The 23,953-nt window shown below is 40.9% G+C and overlaps 1 protein-coding gene across 2 annotated transcripts in view; it reads left to right on the forward strand.

The window, feature by feature from the left end:
* Positions 1–15,366: 15,366 nt before the first annotated feature.
* tnks1bp1 (tankyrase 1 binding protein 1) overlaps positions 15,367–23,953 on the forward strand; it is a 35,110-nt gene continuing 26,523 nt past the window's right edge. For both annotated transcript variants that reach the window (XM_062967174.1, XM_062967175.1), the window contains exon 1: positions 15,367–15,528. In XM_062967174.1, the coding sequence (XP_062823244.1) occupies positions 15,391–15,528 (138 nt within the window). In that variant the 5' untranslated portion in view covers positions 15,367–15,390. The remainder of the gene's footprint in view (positions 15,529–23,953) is intronic.

The following is a 23,953-nucleotide window of genomic DNA, read 5'->3' on the forward strand; positions in this document are numbered from 1 at the left end:
TCTGTTCCTGGCATCTTAAAAGTGTGGACACCTCTTTTAGTATATCTCAAGTACAGGGCAATGGTCCTTAAGGAGAAAGGATGCTTGCAAATGGTTCCTTTTCACCAGAGGTCTTCAAATGTTTTAAGCCAAGGACTGGCTCATGGTCTCTCAAACTGTTGGGGGCAGACTATAGTTTGAAAAAAAACCCCACAAATGAACAATTTTAACCAATATAAACTTACCAGTATTTCAATGGGAAGTGTGGGCCTGCTTTTGGCTGATGAGATAGTTAAATTAATTAGAATGGTTGTGTGCCTTCAAATCATTTCAGACTTAGGGTGACTAAGTCTAAAGTTTAGGGCGGGGGGGGGGGGGGGTAAATTGCCTTGGAGGGTTGCATCCAGCCCACAGGCCTTAGTTTGGGGACCCCTACTTTGCACCCTTCCAAAATGATGCCCCTGTGTGTTAGACACCATACAAGCATGTAACCTTGTAGATGTGTGCCTGCAGGGGGAAAAATAGTGGACAGAGTGGATAAGTGCTTATGGCTTTCACTGAACAGTAGATGTCAGGGAATTTATGAGTATTTCTAAAGTGGGTTGGATAAGAATTGAGCTGGGCCTCATGGCTGAGCCTGTGGGATTTGCCATCCTTTCCATTAAGGATGTGGTTGGCACAACGGCCTAACAGGAAAGACTACTTCCTCAGTGCTCTTTCCCCTGAGATTCTGAAAAGCTGTTGGGGAAATGCAGAAGCGAAGTGGCAATGAAATCTATCACATTCATTGCTTGTGTTGTCATTCGTCATGGAAGTTAATAACTTTACTTAGCTCTTGTGTTTCTTTTTTCTTCTTGGCCATCACAATACCTCTGACAGTGGGTTCCCAGTGCTAAATCTGCATATATTAATTTTTTTTATTTGTCATAAATCTAGCTAAACTTCCCAGTGGAGGAGGATGAGGTTGTGTATTTTTGTGGTGGACAGCTTTCTAAATCACTTTCTCTTACTACAAACTCTGAAGCAATATTGCCCCATTTTGGCTTGATGCCTCAATTTTCCCCACCCCTCTACTCCAAATTCCACAAGTGATTCAGTTTTTTTCTTAAGATGATAATAAAAATCCTTGAATATTTTATTCCTACTTTTCCCCCCCTTTTTACAGCCTTCCTATGTTTTGTGAGATAGTAGGCAAATCTGGGCACAGGTACTGAATGTATGCAATCCAAAATTGCTTGGGATGATTTTGGCTTTTGAAAGGGAACTTTCCCTTTCCCATCCTTAACTCCCCAACCCTCCTGAGTAGAATCAAAAGTGGTAAAAAAATAAATGTTGCAGCATTTTGTAACAAAGGTATTTGTGCATTCTGAAAAAATGTTTCCATTCCTAGTGCTTGAACTACTGTGCATTATTTTTATCAGTAATTCTTTGAAAAATATTTCCAAATGAAATATTTAATTTTTAATATTTCTCTGTCTAGAGGTAATAGTCATGATTTCAAGGTATGCAAACACAATTTCAAATAAATGAAAAACTTAAGTCTACAGTACTATAAGGATATCTTCTGCATCACTGAATAGGACAGAAGTCTGCCCTGTAAGAGAAATCTCCCTGCAAACATTTTTATGAGTTTGAAGCTGCATGGAAATTTGTAGTTTGTGCTACTTCATTGTCAGGAAACAAGTAAAAGTATGCCTTTTTGAACTGGTTTAGTTAATTTTCTACCCAATCTGGGAGCAATGACAGAGTGGGAAAGAAATGCATTAAAAGCAAAGAGGAGAGGAATCCAAAACTTTCAGCAGAAAAAGATACTTTACCCCTCCTTCCATATTGATATGTTAAACTATGCATAGGAATTATATGTGAATCCAGTTGTTAATCGGCTACTCGGAGAAACCATTTTGCAAAATGTCCCTGCACTTGTTTGCAATAAAACAAGCATGTGGAAGCAGGGTTGCTTACATGATGTGTGTGCCACAAACTTCATGGTACCTAAAAGGTAAAGGTTTCCCCTGACGTAAAGTCCAGTCATGACCAACTCTGGGGGTTGGTGCTCATCTCCATTTCTAAGCCGAAGAGCTGGTGTTGTCCGTAGACACCTCCAAGGTCATGTGGCCGGCATGACTGCATGGAGCGCCGTTACCTTCCCGCCGGAGCGATACCTATTGATCTACTCACATTGGCATGTTTTCAAACTGCTAGGTTGGCAGGAGCTGGAGCTAACAGCGGCTGCTCACGCCGCTCCCGGGGTTTGAACCTGGGACCTTTCGGTCTCCAGCTGAGAGCTTTAACGCACTTCACCACCGGGGCTCCTTACATGGTACCTACCTGTTAAAAGATACCTGAAAATGATTAACATTTCAATTTGTTCAGAAGTTCTGTCTCTTACTATACATTTCCCATAACCTGGATTATAATCCTATTTACAGACTTGCTTTAGAAGTAAAGATAAAACTAAGTCCTTCTGAAGTGCTGGAATATCATAACAATCTTGTGAATGAGATTTAGATATTTGTGGATTAAATATCCAAATATCTGTTCAATGTGTTCAGGTAAAGGTTTTTCCTGACATTAAGTCCAGTCGTATCCGACTCTGGAACTTGGTGCTCATCTCCATTTCTAAGCCGAAGAGCCGGCGTTGCCTGCAGAGAACCTCCTAGCTCATGTGGCCAGCATGACTGCATGGAGCGCCGTTACCTTCCCCTAGAAGCGGTGCCTATTGATCTACTCACAATTGCATGTTTTCAAACTGCTAGGTTGTCAGAAGCTGGGGCTAACAGTGGGAGTTCACTCCACTCCCCTGATTCAAACCATCAACCTTTCGGTCAGCAAGTTCAGCAGCTCAGTGGTTTAACCCATTGTGCCACCGGAGGTTCAAGTACTTCTGTATAAAAGTATATCTTAGGACAGGACCACACAAAATGCAAATAAGGTGAGCCAGTTTCCATCATAGGGCATTGCTTGGATATTGTAATTGGTATGCACAGGTGTTGAAACAAAACATTGGCATGCTTCCAATTATCTGGTGGCTGAGCTGAGAATTGAATCAGGGCTTTGTAACGTGTATTTCTAACCTCTACAGCACAGGTGGATAAAATGCAAACCTGGAGTGGGATCTGGTTCCAGACTTCTGGTTCTTCATCCATTCATATTCTCCAGACCACCTTTTTCCTGTCCCCAAAGCAGTAAATTCTCTGTCCTGGAAACATCCAAGAGAAGTTCAGCCTTTAAATAGGGTGTTGGCCTCATCCCACGAATTCCCCCTTTTAAAAAAAAGAAAGTGTTTCCATTTTGTTGGGGGGTGGGTGGGAGCAGGTAGTTTGAATAGTCCCTGGAGGGTCCCAGGGATACCAAATCAGCACCTGGGTTCACTGCTGCTGCCTGTCACTTTCCTGGATAAAATATATTGCAGTCTTGAAAACCCTTTCCTAAATAAAACCTGTAAATCTTTAAGACATGCTTTTGATACACTGAGTCTCACTTTGTATTCTCTTATCCAATCTCACAGTATTGAAGATCATCCTAGAGATTTTCCCAGTCTATCCTAGATTTTGCTATCATCAATATTTGAATTAATGCCTTTTAATGTGTGTTGCACTGTATCTTCAAAAAAGACGCGTAGTCTCATTTTGAAGGGCTGCAAGTGATGGATGATCTGCGTCTCTCTCTTGGTAGCCTATTGAAATGATTGATCATTCTTGGTTGCTGTTTTCCTCCCTGACAGTAACCTTCAGCGGTTGTCTTTCCCTTATATTTCTTGCAGGGTTTAAGAACCTGCTCTTTATATTCTCCTTGGGCAGACACTTTATCCCATGTACAGCAGTTGAATCCATATTAGCTTTTTTAACAGTACCATTTTGAGGTCCTAATGACCTTACTGATTCTATTACTATTTATGAGAGCACTACTCAGGGAGCCATAAGAAATGTCCCCTTCCACCCAGCTAGAAAGGAATTTGAACCATTAACTGCTGTTACTCAAACCAGAATAGAGCCTTAAAATTGAGGATTCAAAATACGGCTTAAAAGCATTTTGATACATGTGCTTCCCACTGCCCCCAGCTTTAGAGCTGTTCTCCAGTGGCTACAAAAGCCTTAGGTTAGAAAGCTGTTGCTTTAAGGCATAAAGGAAAATGCAGGCTTTGAAGAGGTCAGCAATCATGGGCTTCTGTCAGTTTTCTCCCTTCTTCCTTATGCATCTAAATTGGGGCTTCTTAAACTTTTCCACTTCCATTCACTTCATCCTGAGACATTTTTATACGACCCTGGATACACAGACATATAAAATAGATATAAAAATCAAATGAAAATTACTTAAAATAGATATAAACTCAAACATTTATTAATAACAAATCAGCATTTGCAATGCTTGCTAAACAGTCTGATGTTCCTTTTCATAAAGTGGAAGAATCTTCTTCAGAGCCCACTGTAAACACTGCATCTTGTTGTTAATAGATTTGTGTAAATGGGTGGTATTTACAAATCTTTTATTGTTGCCATTATTTTCAGAAGCCCAACATTGAGCTAAGGGGACCCCATTTGGAGTCAGGACCCACAGTTTAAGAAGTAGTGTTCTAAATCCTAATTCAGGGGTGGGAATTTTGTGGATTGCCAGATGTTGAACTGCAAATCCTAGCAGCCTCGCTGGAATAAGCTAAGGGCGAAGAAGCCTTGGAGATGGGTTCTTTACCCGTAGTTTATTCCATCTGGATGGTCCATCCTTGCTCTGTTTGTGGCAATATGAAAGTGTCTTTGATTCTCTGATTCCAAATTCAGCCTAAGCATAGTTGCTCAGAAGTGCTTCCCATATAGGTAGCATGCAATTTGTACGGCAGCAAGATGCCTGGCATGATAGCTCTGCAACCTCCCACTACTCTAAGGCAGGTGGCTGCTCCAAACAAGTGGCTTTGGAATTGAGCAAGAAAATAAGTGTTCTTTTTGTGTACATTTCAGTCTTTTTTTAAAAGGATAGCTTTCAATTAGATTGGGCTATTAAATTAGTTCTTATAGGGCAGTCAGTTTACTTAAGCAGAGAATTCCCAGTGATGTGCAAAGGGAGGCAGGACTGTAGGTGTAAGGGATTTTGCAGAGCAGAAATGACCTGGAATGTACAGAACCTTCCTGAAAGTTACTTCTTCTGGGACACCTGAGTGTTGCAGCCCATCTGTTACACTGGAAGTGTCTTTTTGCTGGGCAAAAACCATGGACTGCAGGGAATTAAAATAACATGCGCTGCAGTCCATTAAAAGAAGTAAAGGTTGAGGTATATCCTATGGAGTCCGCAGCACTAGAACACCAAGACAGATCTTGATATGCTGAAAAGATGGTCTACTAGGAGAAAGGCAGGTGTGTTTTGCTTATGTATGCTCTCCAGATCTTTTCTCTAGAGCTACTTAGAATTGAATTTTGGACACTTCTCAATCAAGAACTCCTAAATCATTTACTGGGCAAATGAAAACCAGCAAATGCTTTAAGAGCTTCTAGTTCAAAAATGTCCAGAGTTTGATTCTAAGTCAACTGCTGAACAGGATCTTGAGAACATACATGAAACAGAAATTTTGAGCATCTTGAGACATGACCTGTTTCTCTTGCAGGCTATTAAATCAGTGAAGGGGAATGGAGTTGGTTGCCCCCACAAACATCATACACACATGCTACTATTAATTCACTAACTGCTGGTGTTGCACTGTTTTCATCACTCAGAAGTTAGGCATTGAAGAAGAGCTGAGACAGCAAAGATGTTTGTTAGAAAGTGCATCTACACTGTAGAAATAATGCATTTTGACACCACCTTAACTTCAAAGGCTTAATTCTATGGAATCCTGGGAGATGTAGTTTGGTGAGGCACCAGCACCTTTTGGCAGAGAAGGTGAAAGACCTCATAAAACTACAACTCACATGATTCCATAGTATTGAGCCATGGCAGTTGGGGTGGTCTCAAGCTGCATTCATTCTACAGTGTAGATGCACTCTCACTTTATCCTAATTGTATAGAATAGTTCTTGGTCCTTCCTTGCACAAGATTTTAGTTTCCCCTTCCCAATCGCTATCTTTGTCTTTATCAGCCCATCACTTTTTTTCTAGATTTAACTGTCGGGTGGCAGTTGGGTTGAAGGTAGGCTTTCTTTGTACCTTCACTACTGTTAAAGCAGCTTGAAGCTTTTCCCTGCCAGGACAGCTAATTTGAGCTAGGGGATTCAGCCATGATCCAATTAGTACAGATTACTGCTCCTTTCCCATCCATTAAAATGGCTGTGGGGAATCTTTGGAGACTTGCCTTCCAATCACCTGTGAGTCAGACAGCATTTTCGGCTTTAAGATAATTTAATAAGCACTGAATTTGTTTTGCTGAGGCCTAGCAGGGAAAAGTCCATTTCCTTCTATGGGGCTTGATAAAGTAAGGAATAGAGTGCTCCAGAGAGGACTTGAAGGAGTTTGCAACTGAAGGCTGCAGCAAATTCCACATTGCATCTCTGGGAGACATACACAATGTAAAATTCTCAAGGCTCTTGCATTTTCTTCAACTAAGCTTACACAAGCCACTTACTGGAAAAGTACATAGCATTTGCCAAGAATCAAGGGTGTGTGCTTCATCCACCTGTATGGCAGTTTACGAGCATCTTAATCCATGCTGCTGTTTTGACTAAACAACCAAGGTTGGCAAGGGAGAAAATGTTTATTCTTTATTATTCTTTTTATTCTTTAACTGTGGTAGCCATTTCACATTTTTTTCCCTATGTTTTGATGGACAGCAGCCTTACTCCAGGAAGGTAGTCAGTGTAACTTGTATTTAGGAGGTGAATTTAACGCAATTGAAGGTGTAATGACTAGGGACCTTTTCACACTCTATAGTTATAGTGCTATGATTCTCTTTTCATTGCCATGACTTTATTCTGTGAAAGCCTTTTTTTTTTTTAGTTTGGCTAGAGGTGCTAGAGGATTTCTCTGGCTGAGAATTGAAATACCTCTCCCCCAACTGCAGACTGCAGTATCTGGTAGGATGTAGTCATAGCAGTTAAAGTACAGTGTTCCCTTACTTATCACGAGGGTTACGTTCCAGGACCACCCACAATAAGTGAAAATTCGTGAAGTAGGGATACTATATTTATTTTAATATTTATATATCATTTTAGTAGTTATACACTATTTTAAGTCTTTATCAACCAATTGTGTGTTGATAAATCGCCTCCTTCTCCTCCTGTTGCCACGTGGGCTCCTTTTCTCTCCCTTCGGCTTCTCCTTCCTCCCTTCCTTAGGCTGTAAATTGTAATTTTTTATGATTTATAATATTGAAAAACCACAAAACAGCGAATTTGTGAAAAGTGAACCATGAAGTAGTGAGGGAACACTGTATAACCTAGTGTTATAATTGTGCAATCTGAAAGGCTAATAATGTGACAAAGAACATGGCATCTGTATCTTTAATACTTGCTGGATGGCCAACAGTTAATGCTTGGGGAGAGATGGCATTTATAGGGATTGTGTTGTTTGTTAGTTATGTGATATATTTTAAAGTAAAGGCACTCATCTTGACAGTCCCCCTAGTCATGATCTCAAAACTATAAATAGCTGTGTTTATAGGTATTAAATCAATTGTACCTGTTTTCCGCCACCATGAGCAGGTATTTTATAATTCAGAAAGGTTTCCCATTAGATATACAGCATTGTAGTTAAGCTTAGAGAGAACAGAGAAGCCTACTTATTGGAATGAAATTTGTTGTTGAAGAGGTTTAAACTGGTTATTTTCTGTTTTTTAAAAGGAATTAGTCATATTGGTAGCAAAAGCCTCTCATTTACTCCCATGAGAAATTGTTAAGATTTATTCATATGAAATGTGCAGTCTGAGGGGAAACAGGAGGGTCAAAGTGACAATTTTGCATATATTGGTATCTACTAAAAATCAACAGAGTATCTATTTTAGCCAAGCCGGAACAATATGCAGGGTCATTTCTAGAACCTTGCATGGATTGGTTAACCTCATTCTGAAATCAGATAAGTTGAATGATGGTTGTCTAAAGCAGTGGTTCCCAAACTGTGTTCCACAGAACTCTAGGGTTCCACAAAAGCATCATGACGGGTTACATGAAAGATCTTAAAAATCGAACTGAAAACGGATTTTAATAGATATTTTGCACTAGAACAATTGCTAGAAGGTATGTTGTTACTGGCTTTATGTTTCAACATTTTATTGGTGATCTGAACAAGAGTGATTCATATATACAGTAATCAATTTTTCAAGTTGATTCCACATTTTTTTTTAAAAAAATTCTTTCTTGAACAGTTTTCACAATGAAAGCCATTGGGGATATTGGGATATTATTCAAAAATACAAAGAGTAAAATTTATTCAAAAACTAGATGTTCTATAGGAAATTGGGAAATTTATTTGAATTAATGTAAAAGGATCCAGAATATACATTTTGATTAAGCAAATCAGGGATAGAGTCGGGGTTCCACGGAGGGTTCCTTGGCCAAAAATGTTTGGGGACTGTTGCTATATAGAGGATTTTGAAAATGGTGTGCATATCTCCGCTGACCTAGGTTAGTAGAATATAAAGCGGTGGCCCATGAACTGTTGGCAGTCCATAAACTATTGGCTGCTAATCTGCATGAGCTTCCTGGAAAGAAAGAAACAACTGTAGTTTATGGACACAAATATTGTAGCAGTCCCTGGAACACTGGAGGCAAAAAACTAAATTGATTATTTAGAAAGCACTAACTTATATGGCTGAAGATTCTCAGCTACTTATTTCTTTTTTCACACTGTATTGTATGCAGTGGCCTAAACTCTTGGCATAACTTATGGCTCCAAAGAAGTTCTTCTATTCATAAACATGTTGTGCAGGTGCTATATCTCTGTCTGTTTATCTGTCTGTTGTGGGGTGAATAATGGGGAAAAGAATAATGGGGGTTCTTGAATATTATAACAGATAAGCATACTTATTATCTGTGTTTAAGTCCCCATCTAGTGGCTATAATGAAGCTTTAAAACATGTGCATTAAAATGACCTGCTATGGAGCCCGGAATATATGTTTCTGATACAGTATAATGTGGGGGCGAGATATGATTTGACACTCATTTCCCTGTACTATTTTCAAGCTAATTTACAGCCCCTTGTGAGTCAATGCTTTGCATAAAATAATCAACACCCCCCCCCACCATTAGCATTATAATCCTGCCTATACATAGGATCCTGAAAGTTGCTACTGTATTGAACGGATAGTAATATCAGTGTTCCTCATATACTTGGAAGAACTTTTCCAATAGTGTGTTTTGATTGGTGTTTTATTACAATTGCCTAACAGTCTTGCCCCAGTATGATCTAGAGCAGGAGTCTGCAAACTAAGGGCTCTAAGTTGAATGCAGCCCGCCAAGGTCATTTATTTGGCCCCCATCCTAAATTTTAGACTTAGGATTGCCCTAAGTCTGAAACAACTCGAAGGCACATAACAACAACAACAACAATCCTAATTAATTTGAATATGTCATCATCCAAAAGCAAGCCCACACTTCTTATTGAAATATTGGCAAGTTTATGTTGGTTACAATTGTTTTTCCTTTTAAACATTGTATTGTTCTCTTTTTTTGTACTACAAATATGTGCAATGTGCATAGGAATTCATTCCTTTTTTTTCACAGTATAGCCTGGCCCCCCAACAGTCTGAGGGACCATGAATTGGTCCTTTGCTTAAAAAGTGTGAGGACCCCTGAACCTAGAGCATTCACTAGAAGACCATTCATACTGCTCATGACTATCCAGAAAAGACAGTAAACTTCACAGCCACTTTCAACCTTTACCAAATCAGGTTCCCGATTTCCTCAGCCAATTGGCTCATGTAACCCATTTCTACAAATAACAAGTCTGGACGGGAATGTTGTATAGGATTAAGGAAGGAGCAGCCTTACTGAGAAAAAAAAGTTATAAAATGGCAAAAGGAAAAAAAATAAATATCACAGCTTGCACCAGGGTTTCTTCTTCTTGAGCCAGGACAAAACTCTGCTCTACAGACAGTAACAATGAAGAAAATGCTTCTGTGCATATACATAACACCAAAGAAGATCATTGCTGATCCAGATCAAGGATCCATCTGGAACAGGGCAGAGGAATGCATGGCTCTTTAGATGTTACTGAATGTACATTGGGAATGTAGTTCATGTACATTAGGGAATTTTTGGGCCTTTAGTCCAACAAGTAATTTTTGCAAACTCTAGTTAAGAAGTGTTCAACATCTGAACACCCATACATTCCCCATAATATTATACCGTAATATTTATATGAAAAAGAAACCATTCACATCTCTGAGTAGAGTGGCAAAAGGCCCTTTTGAATGAAGGTACCTGACAACTTAGGAACTGAAAACAGGCTACTGTGCAGCCAGAAAGTTTAAAATGCTGGTTGGGTTGGGGGGAATGGCTAGGCTGGTATAAGTTGAGCATCCCTTGTGTAGTATTCTGAAATTCAACACTCCAAAATCCAAAAGTGGCCATATGGATAGATGAAATAATGCATCTTTGCTTTCTGATGTTTCAATGAACATGAACTTTGTCTCATTCATAAAATTAAAATATTGTATAAAATTACCTTCAGGCTATATGTAAAGGGTATATAATGAAGTATAAGTGGATTTCATGTTTAGACTTGAGTCCCATCTCCAAGACATCCCATTAGGCACATATATGCTGGTATTCTAAAATCTGGAAGAAGAACAAGTTGCTTACATGTAACTGTGTTTCTTTGAGTGGTGATCTACCTCTGGTTCCAAGGGAAATTAAACATGGACTGCAGATCTGGAAAGATAAAGGAACGGGGAGACTAAGCCATGATGGAAGTGGACTGATTTAAAGTTTCGATCATTTAAAGTTACATCAAAACCGAGCCGTGAGAGCAAGAACCAAGTACAATAGACTCTCAGTTAACTTGAACTCAACTGGAACTCTCAAGCAACCAAGAAAATTTTTAAACTAACATTGCATACTGCATACACAAAGATGTTTTTTATAATACTGTGTTACATTCAGTTTGCCTTTATTTTCTTAATTTGCTTTTAATTCCTTCATTTTAATATTAATATGTTAATACACAGTTTGATAATATGGGGTATAGCATTAGTTAGGCCTGATTTTAATAGTAACTCAAGAAACCAGAAACTAAATTTATCCAGCATCTACAAATCCCATGGGTGCTGGTTAACTGAGAGTCTACTATATGTGTGTGTGTGTGTATAAATATTTTACCAATAGGAAAAGAGGAAGACAGCATTACAGTTTAATGCTTTCAATCAGGAAGAAAGCCATAGTCCTGAGTCTGCAAGTCCTGAGCAGGGCAGTTGAAGATGGAGTGAATTGGGGTGCATCTATACTGTAGAATAATGCACTTTGACTTTTGTACAGTAGTACTTATTTCATATGCCAGTAAGGTAATGCTCAAGATCCTGCAAGGTAGACTCCAGCAATACATGGAGCGAGAGTTGCCAGATGTCCAAGCTGGGTTTCGAAAAGGTAGAGGAACGAGAGACCAAATTCCCAATATCCGCTGGATAATGCAGGAAGGTAGGGAGTTACAGAAAAAACATCTATTTCTATTTTATTGACTATCCTAAAGCCTTTGACGGTGTGGATCATAATAAATTGTGGCAAATTCTTGGTGGTGTAGGGATACCAAGTCACCTTGTCTGTTTCCTGAGGAATCTGTATAACGGCCAAGTAGCAACAGGACAAACAGACCACGGAACTACAGATTGGGTCACGATTGGGAAAGGAGTACGGCAGGGCTGTATATTCTCACCCTATGTATTCAACTTGTATGCAGAACACATCATGCAATGTGTGGAGCTTGATGAATCCATGCTGGAGTTAAAATTGCTGGAAGAAACCTTAACGACCTTAGATATGCAAATGATACCACTTTGATGGCTGAAAGTGAGGAGGAGCTGAGAAGACTTATAACCAAGGTGAAAGAAAAAATTGCAAAAGCTAGGTTGCAGTTAAACATAAAAAACCCAAGATTATGGCAACCAGACTGATTGATAACTGGTAAATAGAGGGAGAAGAAGTGGAGACAGTGACAGATTTTGTATTTCTAGGCGTGAAGATTACTGCAGACACAGACTGCAGCCAGGAAATCAGAAGTCATTTACTTCTTGGGAGCAGAGCAATGATCAATCTTGATAAAATAGTGAAGAATAGAGACTAGTCTTGGGCCCAAATTCTGTTTCATCTGCTTCTTTCGTGGTTTTGTACCATTTCGTGCATTTGGATTGCACGGAATGGTACAACCCCATGGGAACAAAAGAAACAGTGAAACAAAAGGCAGAGGGGAATGGTAGCTGTTTGGTCAGCTGATTTTTGTCGCTTGGCTATAGGCCCTGCCTTGCAGGGCCTACAGCCAAGCACCTAGCACTCGATGCTCGTAGTTCCTGCCTGCTGGGCCTATGAGCATCGAGCGCTCAATGTCTCATAGGCCCGGTTCACAGGGCCTACAGTTGAGTGCCAAATGCTCGATTGCAGTCCCTGCAAACCAGGCCTATGAACCACTGAGCTCTCGATGGCTTGAGGGCCTACAGTCGAGCATTGAACTCTTGATGCTAATAGATCTGGCTTGCAGGGCCTACGAGCATTGAGCGCTCGGCGCTCACCTGTAGGCCCTGCAACTGGGACTACCATTGAACACTCAGTGCTTTGTAGGCCCGACTCACAGGGCTTGGCACTTTGCCACCCAAGGCCTGAAAGTTTTTTTTCAGACCTTCAACGGAAAAGTCCATTTGTATAGGTGCCCATCCAGCAGATGGAAATGGAAATGGGACCATACGAATGGAACAGAAACGGAACAGAAACAGAAACGGTGAGTAATTCCACACAAATCCACAACCCTAATAGAGACATCACACTGACAACAAAGGTCCGCATAGTTAAAGCAATGGTATGGCCCGGAGTAACCTATGGATGCGAGAGCTGGACCACGAGGAAGGCTGAGCGAAGGAAGATATACGCTTTTGAACTGTGGTGTTGGAGGAAAATCCTGAGAGTGCCGTGGACCACAAGAAGATCCAACCAGTCCATCCTCCAGGAAATAAAGCCTGACTGCTCACTGGAGGGAAGGATATTACCTCCTGAACACCAGGAAGAACTTTCTCACTGTGAGGGCTGTTCGGCAGTGGAACTCTCTCCCCCGGGCTGTGGTGGAGGCTCCTTCTTTGGAGGCTTTTAAACAGAGGCTGGATGGCCATCTGTCGGGGGTGCTTTGAATGTGATTTCCTGCTTCTTGGCAGGGGGTTGGACTGGATGGCCCATGAGGTCTCTTCCAACTCTACTATTCTATTATTCTATGATTCTATTAGAGGCAAAGATGAAGTACTTTGGCCACATAATGAGAAGACAGGAAAGCTTGGAGAAGAGAATGATGCTGGGGAAAATTGTACAAAAAAGAAGAGGGTCTGACCAAGGGCAAGATGGATGGATAGTATCCTTGAAGTGACTGGCTTGACCTTGAAGGAGCTGGGGATGGCCACGGCCGACAGAGAGCTCTGGCATGGGCTGGTCCATGAGGTCACGAAGAGTACAAAGCGACTAAACAACAAAGACACCACTTTAACGGTCATGGCACAAAGCTATGGAATCTTTGGAGCTGTAGTTTGCTGAGGCACCAACACTCTGGCAGAGAAATCTAAAAATCTTGTAAAACTACACCTCTCAGGATTCCACAGCATTGAGCCACAACAGTTAAAATGGTTTCAAACCTTAATAATTCTACAGTATACTAAAGTATAGATCAGACATGGGCAAACTTCGACTCTCCAGGTGTTTGAAGAGGCACGAATGGAGGGCGAAAGGGAGAAACGTGCCAAGAGGAAGGCGCATCAAGCCAACCCTAACTGGGACCGCCTTCCATCTGGAAACTGATGTCTTCACGGAGGAAGAACATGTAGGTCAAGAATAGGGCTCCCAGTCACGTATGTACCCACCACCAGAATACCTGGAAAACAATCATCCTCCGACAACGAGAGATCGCCTAATAAAGATCAGGCATGGTAAAACTTGGGCCCTCCAGGTGTTTTGGACTTCAACTCCCACTATTCCTAACAGCCAGTAGGAATTATGAGAGTTGAAGTCTAAAACACCTGAAGGGCCCAGGTTTGCTCATGCCTGGTTTAGATGCACCCTTGGCAGTCTCGAAGTTGACTTGAAGGTACAGTAGAGTCTCACTTATCCAACCTTCACTTATCCAACATTCTGTATTATCCAACACAATCTGCCTTTTAGTAGTCAATGCTTTTGTAGTAAATGTTGCAATGTTTTGGTGCTAAATTCGTAAATACATTAATTAAAACACAACATTACTGTGTATTGAACTGTTTTTTCTGTCAATTTGTTGTAAAACATGATGTTTTGGTGCTTAATTTGTAAATTCATAATGTAATTTTATGTTTAATAGGCTTTTCCTTAATCCCTCCTTATTATCCAACATTCTGCCTGCCCGTTTATGTTGGATAAGTGAGACTCTACTGTAGTTAACAAGAACAAAACATTTTAAAAAAATAGACACAGACAATAAACAAAACAGAAAGAGGGGAGCTCTTATGAATATACAGTAGAGTCTCACTTATCCAACATAAACGGGCCGGCAGAACGTTGGATAAGCAAATATGTTGAATAATAAGGAGGGATTAAGGAAAAGCCTATTAAACATCAAATTACATTATGATTTTACAAATTAAGCACCAAAACATCATGTTTTTCAACAAATTTGACAGAGAAAGCAGTTCAATACACATCAATGTTATGTAGTAATTACTGTACAGTAGAGTCTCACTTATCCAACACTCGCTTATCCAACATTCTGGAATATCCAACGCATTTTTGTAGTCAATGTTTTCAATACATTGTGATATTTTGGTGCTAAATTTGTAAATGCAGTAATTACTACACAGCATTATTGCATATTGAACTACTTTTTCTGTCAAATGTGTTGTATAACATGATGTTTTGGTGCTTAATTTGTAAAATCATAATCTAATTTGATTTTTAATAGGCTTTTCCTTAATCCCTCCTTATTATCCAACTTATTCGCTTATCCAACGTTCTGCCGGCCCGTTTATGTTGGATAAGTGAGACTCTACTGTATTTACGAATTTAGCACGAAAACATCACAATGTACTGAAAAGATTAACTACAAAAACATTGACTACTAAAAGGTAGACTGCGTTGGATAATCCAGAACGTTGGAAAAGCGAATGTTGGATAAGTGAGACTCTACTGCAGAAACAAGAAACTCCTTGAGGACTTCAATAGGTCAGCCAGGCTCTTTTTCCAAGAGGGCGGCGATAGGAAAAAGGAGGGGGGAGGGTTTTGTAGGCGCGCCATGAATATGCAAAATAGTGGGCGTGGCGAGCCGAGGGGCCTCGAGTCGGACGTCATGAATATGCATACGATCCCGGGCTCGGCCTCGTCTCCCTCGGGCCCGACGTCGCCGCCGCCGCGCTTTGGTCGCCCCTTCTCCGGAGTCCCCGCGCGTGGAGCTGCGGCCCTTTTCCCCCCGAGCGGTGGAGCCACGGTGAGAGGAGGGGGAAGGGCTCGCTGAAGAAGGAGGAGGAGGGGGAAGGGACCCCGAGGGGAGGGGGTAGGCGAGGGGAGGGGCTGCAACCCTTCCTTGATCTCTTTAAAGCAGTGCTTTGCAATGGGGGGAGTTAATCTTGGGCCGATCATCGCCTTGAGTTGAAGGAGGAGGGGGAGTTGTGGACTTGGTAGCGCCCCCTCTGGTTGCCTCCAGGATTGCAATGGGCCTGGGCTACAGGGAGCGGGGGGGGGGGCGGCGTCGGCGTCGGCGTGGCTCTAGCTGGAAGGCCAATGAGTACCATATGGTTGGTTGCTAGATTGGTAACTCGGCTCCCCTTGGGTTTCCCCCTGCTCTGATCCCCCTACTTCCCTCCGTCCCCTCCTTTGTAGCCTCCCCCCTTGCTCCTGCGTGATGGACCCGCTCCCCTCCCCTCCTCCTGGCTGGACTTCTCCTCCACAGCATTGCCTTTCCCCCTTTCTTTCGGGATTGTGAGCTCGTCCACACCCCGATTAGCAGGAGTTGCCGCCCTGACTCAATCCCAGTTACTCTGGAGGCGGGCTGTGTGGCCACAAAATGCCCTCCCTGACCTAGGCTTGAGTCCACCCTCTTCCATGATGGCCACCGCCTCCTTTCACTAAATAGGCCCGATCCATTGACCAGGATGACCAGGGGTGCACCTACACTGTAGGATTAATGCGGTTTGACACCACTTTAACTGCCTTGGCTCAATGCTGGGAGTTGTAGTTTGGCGAGACGCCATCCCTCTTTGGCAGAGAAGGCTAAACAGCTTGAGAAACTATCCTTCCCAGGATTTATTTGTTTACTGTTCAGTAGAGTCTCAGTTATCCAACATAAACGGGCCAGCAGAACGTTGGATAAGTGAATATGTTGGATAATAAGGAGGGATTAAGGAAAAGCCTATGAAATGTCAAATTACTTTATGATTTTACAAATTAAGCACCAGAACATTACACAGCAATGTTATGTAGTACAGTAGAGTCTCACTTATCCAACATTCGCTTATCCAACATACTGGATTATCCAACGCATTTTTGTAGTCAATGTTTTTGTAGTTAATCTTTTCAGTACATTGTGATGTTTTCGTGCTAAATTCGTAAATATAGTAATTACTACATAACATTGCTGTGTATTGAACTGCTTTTTCTGTCAAATTTGTTGTAAAACATGATGTTTTAGTGCATAATTGGTAAAATCATAATGTAATTTGATGTTTAATAGGGTTTTCCTGAATCCCTCCTTATTATTCAACATATTCGCTTATCCAACGTTCTGCCGGCCTGTTTATGTTGGATAAGTGAGACTCTACTGTAATTATTGTATTTACGAATTTAGCACCAAAACATCGCAATGTATTGAAAAGATTGACTACAAAAACATTGACTACTAAAAGGCAGACTGCATTGGATAATCCAAAATGTTGTATAAGTGAATGTTGGATAAGTGAGACTCTACTGTATTTATATACTGCTTTAAGGAAGGCTGAGCGAAGGAAGAGAGACGCTTGTGAACTGTAGTGTTGGAGGAAAATCCTGAGAGTGCCTTGGACCACAAGAAGATCCAACTCCATACTCCAGGAAATAATGCTCACTGGAGGGAATCATAGAATCCTAGAGCTGGAAGAGACCTCACGGGTCATCCAGTCCAACCCCCTGCCAAGAAGCAGGAAAATGACATTCAAAGCACCCCAAAAGATGGCCATCCAGGCTCTGCTTAAAAGCCTCCAAAGAAGGAGCCTCCACCTTCTAGAGCAGGGGTCCCCAAACTTTTTAAACAGGGGGCCAGTTCACGGTCCCTCAGACCGTTGGAGGGCTGGACTATAGTTTAAAAAAAAAACAAAAAACTATCAACAAATTCCTATTCAGTGCACACTGCACATATCTTATTTTGAAGTTTAAAAAAATCAGGAAAAATACAGCCTCAATGTTAATCATAATCATAATAAAAATAATAAAGAGGGTTGGAAGAGATGCCTTGGGCCATTTAGTCTAACCTCCTTCTGCCTTTGTGCACCAAAAGCACTAGCAAAGCACCCCTTAATAATTAATAATTAATTAAATAATAATTAAAATACCATTATAAACAAGGAAAGCTTTGGAAGGCATGCACCAGGCGAGAGAGGAGACGGGAAAGGTGCGCGCCTTTCTCTCTTACCCTGCACCACACTCACCTTCTTCTGCAGAGGAGGAGGGAGCTTCAGCCACAGGGGCCAGATAAATGGCTTTGATGGGCCACATGTGGCCCCCGGGCCTTAGTTTGGGGACCCCTGTTCTAGAGGCAAAGATAAAGTACTTTGGCCACGTAATGAGAAGACAGGAAGGCTTAGAGAAGAGAATGATGCTGGGGAAAATGGAAGGAAAAAGGAAAAGGGGTCGACCAAGGACAAGATGGATGGTATCCTTGAAGTTACTGGCTTGACCTTGAAGGAGCTGGGGGTAGTGACTGCCGACAGGGAGCTCTGGCGTGGACTGGTCCATGAGGTCGTGAAGAGTCAGAAATGAGTGAACGAATAAACAACACCAAAAATACCACTTTTCTCACCCCAGGGGACACACAAAGCGGTTTACAACACAATCATGGCAAAATTAAATGCCCAACACACATATAAAACCAAAACATAAAATCTAAACAAAAATCATACAACCATGCATCAAAATCTACAAGACAATTAAACACAAGATATAAACAACATTTAGATATGAAGACATAGAATTAAAAACACCTAATATAAACATTAAAATCACATTATATACTATAATAATATTATATATTGTATATACATATAATGATAATATGTAATACAATGTAATAATAATACACTATTATAATTGTATATTTATATCACATGTAATATTGCTAATATTGCAATATAGTTGTATAGTACAATCTAATATTATATAATGCTTATATAGTGCTTATATTGTGCTATACTAATAATATAATTTATTGTATGTATATATAACTTGTAAGCTGCCCTAATTCCCCTTCAGGGTGAGAAGGGCGGGATATAAATGTCACTAATAAATAAATAAATAATCTATACTTGTAGACCTGGGGCATTCCAGTTGTCAATTGCACATATTCCATCTTTATTTCTGGCACTGCATTTTTTTACTGGCCAAAAGCTTGGTCCCACAACCATGTCTTTGTTTTCTTTCTGAAGGCCAGGAGGGAGGGCACTGATCTAGTCTCACTAGGGAGAGAATTCCAGAGCTGCGGAGCCACCACTGAGAAGGCCCTCTCTCTCGTCCCCACCAACCACACTTGCGAAGCTGGTGGGACCAAGAGCAGGGCCTCCCCAGAAGATCTTAACCTCCATGATTCTATAGCATTGAGCCATGGCAATTAAAGGGGCCAGATTGCATTCATTCTATAGCAGTGGTTCTCAACCTGGGGCCCCAGATGTTTTGACCTTCAACTCCCAGAAATCCCAACAGCCAGTAAACTGGCTGGAATTTCTGGGAGTTGTAGGCCAAAAACATCTAGGGACCCACAGGTTGAGAACCACTGTTCTATAGTATATGAACCTTTGGTGGTTTCCTCATTAGTCTGCTTTTTGTAAAGGGGTACTGATTGGTCTTTTGCTTATGACTGCCCTCTGAAATTAAAAAAGGGATCTCTTTCTGCATTCATGTGCCAGCATTTCTTACATGTCTTTCATATCTTGTGTTTGCCCCCATCCCCATATCCCCCTACTTTGAAATCTGTTTGAACTAGAAGCAAAGGGTGGGGGAAGCAATTTATCTATAGGACTTCGGGGTTTGCATCAACCTGTGTCTGCTGTAAACTTTTCTGTGTACATCTGTCCATACTGCTGTTCTTTTCTACTCCTAAGGAGACCGTTCCACCCAACAATGTTTCTTATAGACTCTACCTTCCTGTGTCAGAGTGCTTGAACTCTTTGAGGGAGAAATATTATCTAAACCCCACTGTCTTCTCAAGCATGTATTAGCAAGAGCGGGGCTTCACGTAAATTTTGAATCTGCCTTTCTTGATAGATGTTTGAGTTATGTTTTGTAAGGTTTTAATTCTATAGAAAGTTTGATACTATTTTAATCTTAACTTTTTGTATGTCTCTAACTTTATGTGTATTTCCTTTTACTCTGCAATCCACTTAGAGTGCCAGACTTGGGAAAAAGATGGGACACACACACATTCACATGCTGTCAAGTGATAGATCGCTTATGCTGCAATTAAAGTCCTTTTTATACCTGGTATTTATTAGCAGTGGATAACTTTGGAAAGCCCAGGGGGCAGTTGTCTCTCCATGGGAGCCCTCTGGGGGTTTCATAGATTGCCGTCAATGTAGTAACAAAAGTGGCAATAGCCCAAATTCCATTTATGGTTTTGAAGAAAGAGGTTTTCTTTTCTTTCTTTTTTTTAAAGTTGGCCCAAGGGGTGGTTGCAGCCTTTTAAAATCAGGATTTGAAACCAAAATTGCCACTTCTCAAGGCTTAGGAGTGGCATTTTGACCACCCACTCCCTTTTTCGCAGGGGGTGGGTGGTCTGAGGGAGTTAGGGAGTGAGGTTCCACTGCAAAAACAGCCTTGGAGCCTGGATGCGACTCCATATCCATAATTTGCCCATCCCAGGTCCTTAAGAGATATATAGGAAGAGAGGATGATCGCTGCATGTACTTCATTGACAAAGTAGGCAGCATGGAAAGTGGGAAACAACAGTCCAAAGATAGCAAGGTGTCTGCCTCGATTTATGTAAACCTCCTTGTTGCATGTTTCTGCTATCTTTCTACATTCCTTGTTCTATAGCTCACTCCTTCCCATGTCAACTGTGGACTTGGTGACACGTCCCTTTAGTTTTAGATGGTGAGAGGCCACGGAGACCAATTCAGCACTGGTTGAACAAAATGCAGTCCCCACACATTGGAACAGCTTCTCAGGAAAAGATACTATGCTTCAGAAATCGTCACCCACCCCTCCCCTCTTGACTAGCATGCCAGCCCCTGTGGCTCAGGGAATTCTGACTCTAGTAGCCCTTTCCCCATTAGATCCTTATGCTGGAATTGTTGCAGATGTTCACTGGGTGGAGACATAAGATTCACTTAACTTGTTTAAGGGATTTCCAAGTTTTACCTTATTTTTGCCTTTAAAGGCTTGTATGTGCAGAAGTAGAAGATGGGCCTTGTCAATTTACTCTTTTCTTGCAGATGCTCTGTTTCTGCATACTTTGGGGCATGCATAATACATTTTTGGGGAAATTTGGAAACTTTGGCCCCATCAAGTCTGCAAGTCCTGCTACAGTTGCAGGGCAAAATGTCAACTGATATGATGTTGGTTCATTTCACCTGCCCCCACCCCAACTATTGTCCCTGCTACTATTTCAAATGCAGGAACAGCACCACATAGGAACTGTATTGTGAACAAATACTAGTGAAGTGGGGCTTTCAGTAGAAAAAGGAAGGTATGTACTTTACAGTACAATGCCAATATCTGCTGGGAATATATTCCCGGAGTTTGCGTGGATATGTGAAACCACAGATAACAACAAACTCCATTACTGTTAATGGGACTAAAGATGAAGCTACCAAGAAAAGGGTGTAGCCTGTATAGGAATATGTGTAACCATGGATAAATGAAATACATATATCCTTTCCACAGATATACGGGTCATTGCTACAGTTACTGTCTGGATTGGGCTGTAGTGTTACTTTGGCCCAAACCTGAGAAGATTGTGCCAAAACTGCCACAGATTCAGAATCATTTCAAACCCAAATATTTTGCAAAAACCAAACCAACACACACCGTGGTAGGACTCCAGATGGTGGTAATGGTGAAGAGACTAGGACTGTAACAATTTGGGAAAAGTCTTGTCTTGATTCTTGGGGATCAGGAATAAACAGTTTGGAAAGAGAGTTGTGTGAAAGCATCTTGCTTTATTGTGTTATGTGCACTGGAGAGGCTAAAAGCATAACACAATAAAGTAAGATGCTTTCACACAACTCTCTTTCCAAGCTGTTTATTCCTGATCCCCAAGAATCAAGACAAGACTACTCCCAAATTGTTACAGTCCTAGCCTCAAGAATAAGGGAATGTTACCTATCCATATGATGGTGGATTCCTGTCATCCCTGTCCATCCAAAACATCTGGAGGCCAGAATTCTTTGCCACTGCTGTAGAAGGAAGAGTAGTAGAAGTTATATCCTAATTAGTTTTAAATTTTTAGATAGCACAATGAATACATGTTTGAAGAGTGCAAGTTTTCCAATGAAAAAACTGAGAATCACCTCACTTGAAATATTCTGCTGTTTTTGCAAATACCATGAACCACCACAAAGAGAAGTAAATGGGTTCCAGAGAAAATTAAGCCTGAACTATCCCTGGAAACGTTGATGATTGAACCAAATCTGTTGAACTGTGGACATACATGAGAAGACATGACTCTGTAGAAAAGACAATAACATTTGGCAAAGTAGGTAGAAGGAAATAGAAAGGCTGCATTACAGGTGGATGGACTCGGTCAAGGAAGCCACAGCCTTGAGTTTACAAGATTTGAGCAGTGCTGTTGAGAACAGGGTGACTTGAAAGTCTCTCATTCATAGGGTTGCCATAAATTGAAGTCAACTTGGCTCCAGTTAGCTTCAACAACAATAATATGCACAGCCACAGGGTAGACGTGTTTTATGTGATCTGCAGCATTGTTTTCTAAAATTCTTTTCTGCATGAAATACTGCTGAATGTCTTGGAGATACAAACTCATCATAGGAGAAGCCTCTGTTAGATAGTCAGTAATGTCTTCGAAGCATTCCCAGCTCTAATGTTTTTGTATTTGCTGCCTTCTCCATGCACTTTGTAGCATTTTTTAAGTCTGATATTTCATGCTCATTCTCTGATTTATACAATCAGATCTCTATTACAGTTTTGAACTGCTTGCTTCTTCTAACTTTCTAAGGTGTAGCTCTCTGTATTCCATCATACTTGAATTCATCATCCTGGCTCCCAAAAGCAGGACTCAAGGAGGCTTACAAAAACCCAAAGAGATTTGTGATACAGATTTTAAAAAATGTATGTAGTGTAAACATACAACATTTAATTGTTAATAGTGTGCAGGAACTGTAGAACTAAAATGATTCAGTTAAGTAAAAAAAAACTGTTAAAATTCTTTCATTGTGTAGAGTTAAGCTATTGGAATTTTTTTTAAAAAGTCTTCATTGGTGATAGAAGGTGGCTAAGGGGAAACAATCTAGCCAAATTGGAAGGATAATCTGGGGTCTGGGACCAGCCTCTTACAAGCCCCCCATGTATTACTACCTGATGTTCTTGTAAGGATGAAGATACTGATGAAAGAGCCTCCCATGAAGATCTCAATGCCTGGGGTAGATGATTTATGAATGATGTTGCATGCATGACAAAGTTATACGCTGCAACCAACTGGGAAAAAGATTTATATCAGTGCACCTTTTGTTTCTTCAAATTTATTCTGACTTAGAATGCCTTGTTCTAGGGTTTTGTTGGGAAGATTTGTCCAGAGGAGGCTTGTGATTACCTTCCTCTATGGCTGAGAGAGTCTGACTTGCCCATGCTCATAGAGTGGGTTTCCATGCTAGAGTGAGGATTCAAACAGTGCTACTTGAATACTCAAATCACTGCACCATGCTGGCTCCCTTTGCAGAATCCTTTCTTGGTCCAGACATCTCGGTCATCAACTCACTTGCTGGCCATTGTTAAGCTGCTCTTTCTATGTTCAAAATGAGAATCTCCTATTTTACCAGGTTGTGGGAGAGAATGATGAATACTTCTATAGAATGCTTAAGATGATGGTCTGTTTTGATGCTCCTTTCTGTCCATCATGGTTTGAACCTGCCTGTTCTCTGTTGGTTCCATTGCTTCATTCTGAATATTTCAGAAGCACTTTTCTGTATACCCATTTCATCTCTATAGCCCATGGCCCACATGGGGAAAATATTAAGCACTTCCCTGCTTCCTAACTTTTACTAATTATGTTCATAGTTTGCTTTTTCCCATGCAACAATAATAGATCTTCAGCACATAATTGTTCAACTTTATATAGGGTACATGCCATTTTCTGTTGGGACAACAAAGCTTTATAGAAAATACCGATAACATTTAGCAGGAGTGTAGCTTGAGTGTAGAATACAATCATAAAGGAAATGCAAATTCACTGTATAAGCCTTACAAATTAAAATTTTGATCAAGTGTGAAAGAATGTTCCCTTCAGGGATCTTTCACAAGGTGAGAGCAAACTTACCATGATTGAAGCTCTGTTGTAATACAGAGTTTCTTTTCAATTTAAGATAATTTCTAGCTGTGAGACAGTTTTTATCATCATATGATCTAATGTTTGTTTCTCATGTTTTACAGAAATGAAGTATAGTGTGTGTATTGTTCCTTCCCCATTCTTCGTTCTTTGATTGCCCATATGTGTTTCC

Source organism: Anolis carolinensis, chromosome 1, assembly GCF_035594765.1.
Source record: "Anolis carolinensis isolate JA03-04 chromosome 1, rAnoCar3.1.pri, whole genome shotgun sequence".
NCBI classification, from domain to species: domain Eukaryota; kingdom Metazoa; phylum Chordata; class Lepidosauria; order Squamata; family Dactyloidae; genus Anolis; species Anolis carolinensis.